General features: G+C 34.6%; 1 protein-coding gene across 2 annotated transcripts in view; it reads left to right on the forward strand.

Moving 5' to 3' along the window:
• esrp1 (epithelial splicing regulatory protein 1) overlaps positions 1 to 2,752 on the forward strand; it is a 20,751-nt gene extending 17,999 nt beyond the window's left edge. For both annotated transcript variants that reach the window (XM_060861495.1, XM_060861496.1), the window contains exon 15: positions 1,041 to 2,752. In XM_060861495.1, the coding sequence (XP_060717478.1) occupies positions 1,041 to 1,151 (111 nt within the window). In that variant the 3' untranslated portion in view covers positions 1,152 to 2,752. The remainder of the gene's footprint in view (positions 1 to 1,040) is intronic.
• The last annotated feature ends 1,809 nt before the right edge of the window (positions 2,753 to 4,561 follow it).

Here is a 4,561-nt window from a genome sequence, read left to right on the forward strand (position 1 = left end):
CGTATGCATACGTCTGATGCTCAACAGGCATTCTTATAAATATGATTTCATAACTTTTTGTTGATGTTCGAACAATTTGTTCCTGTGAGCATGGTAACAATAAAATAAATGATTTTTCAGTATACTCTCTAGGATGAGCATTAGTTTCTGATCACTCAATAGAACTGCAGGATATTAGACATAATATAAGTTGACCCAAAACTTTAACCCAAGTGAAAGATACAGAAACTTGAATAAAAAAATCAGAGACACAGCAATACCTGGCCTTTAAGCCAACTAGCATGAACCTACAAAAATGTTCAACCATTCCATTTGAAACTGGACCACACTGGGTTGTAGTATCAAGTAGATTCCAGGCCCATGAATACTCATAAACATCAAGTTGTAGTATTGGGTGAATTTTACCTGTACCTGCAATCCAGATGTTAATTTATTCATTAAGTTATTAATTCATTTGCTTTTATTTGAACGCATATTGGGTGCCACTTCACTGCAGCTTCCTGCCATCCCGAGACCTTTTCCTTGCCACTCTCACCCCTGGCTTGATCATTATCTTATATTAAAAGACCTTTCTGATCATTAACCAGCAGCTGTAAGCACTGCTCGATTCATTGAATAGAATTATTTTAAATATTAAAATATATTTATTTAAATTGCATGGTTTAGCCAGATGTGGCAACCTGGAGCCGAAATACCTTCTGAGAACGGATTCACCTTGAAACAGGGAAATATAAATTACAAATAAACAATTCATCGAACGATGATAAAATGCGGCTCTTCTGTGTCCTTTACCCCTACACAACACAAACAACCATGAATTTAGCATGTACCTGGTTTAACGGTCACATTTTGAAAAAGGGATTTTAAATGACTGCTACACTGCATGCTGAATTCAACACCGAATACATGCTTTTGTAATACGCATGTAAAGGACTCTTATCTGTTAATGAGGTTTTGTGTGTCGTGCTACAAAATGGTGCCGAGGTTAAACTAGCCGTGCAAGTTATAAATAGTAATATTTCTTTCTTTCTCTTTCACAGCCCAGCAACAGTGAAGCCTTGGTTACTCTTCCCCCTCTGCTCTCAGCCAAACAACCTATTGCAGATCAGAGTCTGGGAGGAGGAGCTTATCTGGACCTGCAGCTGATGTAGTCAGTGCCAGTCATGAAGCCACCCCCCTTTATTGGCAAAGTTTGGCCCTCAGCAACATAGCATGTTATGTCATTTTAGCTATTTATGTGAATTTAAAAAAAAAAAAAAAAAAAAAAAAGATTATATTTGAATTTTTGTATATATTGCACACTGTTTTACTGCATTATTATGAGTTCAGTACTATTCTGCTCATAGACAGTAGTAGTTTCTGTCAGATATATTTGTACCTTTGTTTCGAGTGTGTATGTGTACGTGTGTACATGTTAGAAAGAATAATCGCTCAGGAAAAAGCTTAACCGGAATGAGCATATTTTTACCGTTTGCATTGAATCAAACTTCTAATCTTCTATTATTCATTTCTCAATTTTTAAGAAAAAGTGCATGTTTCTGTAGAGTGTGTTTGTGTGTGTGTTTGTGTGTGTGTTTGTGTGTGTGTTTGTGTGTGTGTTTGTGTGTGTGTGTGTTTGTGTGTGTGTTTGTTTGTGTGTGTGTTTGTTTGTGTGTGTGTTTATGTGTGTGTTTGTGTGTGTGTGTTTGTGTCTGTGTTTGTGTGTGGCCCTGTTGCTACAGTCTACATGCACGTTGATGCAAATGTTTGCCTACACGGATGAGTGTTTGTGATTTATCCCAGTCGATGTGACTACAATTTGTATGTGGCAATGCATATATATGTCTTCAAGCTGGACTCCTTTTTTTCTTTTTTCTTTTTTTTCTTTCTTTTTTTTTTTTTGAAGCTTCCACAATGAAGTTCAAAGAGCTACAAAACATAAAATGTTTACAAGGTATGTCACATCCTTATGTGTGGCAGCGTGCAGTAGGTTTGGAGCACAAGTGTCGTCGCTCACAGAAGTTTGCTTTAATCATTTCGCCAAAAAAACATTCAGGGTCAAACCACAACAGGAACAACCAGTACTTACTGTACTCTCTGTATGTTTGTGTGTGTGTGTGTGTGTGTGTGTGTGTGTGTGTATTAGCTGTTGTGCTTCATCATTAAAATACACAAGTGTCATCCTCAACCATTTGATAGAGAAACGCTTGTATATGTTAGTTTTAATTGATGTAAATCTATTGATAATTGTGTGTGTGTGTGTGTGTGTGTGTGTGTGAGAGAGAGTGGGTGCAATAATCAGTGTGTGTATTTACTGTGCTCAACGAGTGTTTTGGGCCTACTGGACAGACATACACACATGTATTTCAGATTATTCATTTGTTAGTGCATGTAATGTGATTTGAACTACAAGCCTGTTTCTATGCACAGGCTTTTTTTAATTGCCATGATTCTCTCAGCTTGTACTCACTGCTTTTTTAGTAAAGAATTTTTGAGTATGCTTAGTCTTTTATAAAATGTAGGATTTAAAACATGTTTCTTTAAGACGATACAACCTTTCGGTTCCATCGAGTTCCTTCCCAGAAGTGCCAACAGGAAGTAGTACAGAAAGCACTACTTAATTATACCAGGAAAATCTCAAACTACGCCATATCAGATGTCAGAAATTTGTTTGATGTTATGGAGAAAGTGTTATTTTATTTTGGTATTTTAATGTTAACTTAAAAAGAAAGAAAAAAAAAATAAAGACAAAGTTAACAGCTGTATGGAATCACATCATCGAATTTATGTTTGACTTGATTGATTTTATTTCTTTAACACTCTTGATATATAGTTCATCAAAAAGCAATAAGGCCAAAGTGTTTTAAACCAGCACTTATTTCCCATCTGATTCTGCATCATTGTAAAACTTGGCCCTTCAATAAAGCACATAATTGCCATCTAGTGGGCCACAAGAACATTCATAGTTTCCTGTAGATTTTAAATGTTTGACAAGAGTACTTTAATTTTACTTTAGAGAGCTATTTTCCCAGTTATGATAGGAACATATTTTATATTAAACCTCTAAAACAAATCTATTTTGAGGTTAAATGAGGTTAAAAATGGTGACTCGGACTAGTTCTTTTAAACTATTTCACTGTACTATTTATTTATTTTAAAGCAAGGTTATTTTTTCTGATAAATGCTGCTTTATGCACAATTAATATTTGATGAATTCTTCCCTGAACATAATCACAGCCCTGGGTCAGATTCTGTATGGTCTAACAAGATTGGAAAGTATTGTAGTGGGATCTTGGACCATTTCTTTTCTCTCAAATTAAGACCACAGGTTATCATTAGGACCTAGACTGAGACCGAGACAGTCATTGTAATAGTTTTATTTTCACCTTTTGTAATTATTGACTATGAATGTTTGGGGCGCTTGTGGCTAGTTTAAAATATTGGATTACAATATTATAGTACAGAATTCATGATGTAAACACATTTCATAAGATCCCCAGCCACAAAACAGCCCCAAGAACATCAACGATCACTGCTATATTTTACACTGGATATCAGGTGTTTGTTTTTACTTGTATACAATCTGCTTGCTTTGTTAAGATCACCAGGGCTGCATTTTGTGGCTTGGCCTCATTTAAATGGTTCTTTTTGATTCTATTGTTTTTTTTTTCTAAACAGTTTCTGGGTTGGCATCTTCATTTCAATTTGTATAGCAATTTTAACATTAGACAACATTACAAAGCTGATTTACAAAAAAAAATTTCCAGAAATGGATTTATATTTAGATCCCTAATGAAGCGACAAGGGCAAAGGCAAAAAAAAAAAAAAGACAACATGAAGAGACTTTAAGAGGAACCAGACACGGAAAGGGAAGCAATTCTTTACTGGATGACACTAGATAGTGTGATTATATGACATTGCTCTTCTACAAATGTGTACTGTACTAGGTGTGTTGAAAGAGCATTAAAGTCTTTATGATTACAGCAACAGTTTTAAGTAATAAATCTACAGTATCTAGGTGAGATTAATCACTGAAGAAAGGCTGATGCCTGAAAATATGTTTTTGGGAAATTCAAATCTTTTCCATCCTGACATCTAAAAGCTGACGAACAGTACATCCAACTTTCTGTTTTTTTAACAGACATGGCTGTATTTGTGCTGGTATTTTTAAAAGCTTTTGTAATTTTATATCCATCAACTAAAGATCAGCAACTCTTTGTGTTGAAAACACACTGGCTTTTCTCATGACGAGGGATGACAAATTCTCCAGTTATATAAAAGTTATATAAGATCTCTCATTAAAAGCTTTCTAAAAATTCGAAACTTGTGAAAAAATCTGAATATCTGTGTAATCTTCATTGTATATACACATTTTTATAACATTTTTTATACCATTAATTCTACAGTCGACTTATATCCCAAAGAATTCAACAATTTTGGAACTGATTTGAGAACATGAGAAGAGATTCATTCAGTAATTCTGTGTTTATTATATTGAGATACTGTAGTGAGGAATATAAATACTGTATACGTTATGTGCAAAGCATTTCCTCAAACTGTTAGAAAAACTTAGATGGAAACG

Source organism: Tachysurus vachellii, chromosome 25 (genome assembly GCF_030014155.1).
Source record: "Tachysurus vachellii isolate PV-2020 chromosome 25, HZAU_Pvac_v1, whole genome shotgun sequence".
Lineage (NCBI taxonomy): Eukaryota > Metazoa > Chordata > Actinopteri > Siluriformes > Bagridae > Tachysurus > Tachysurus vachellii.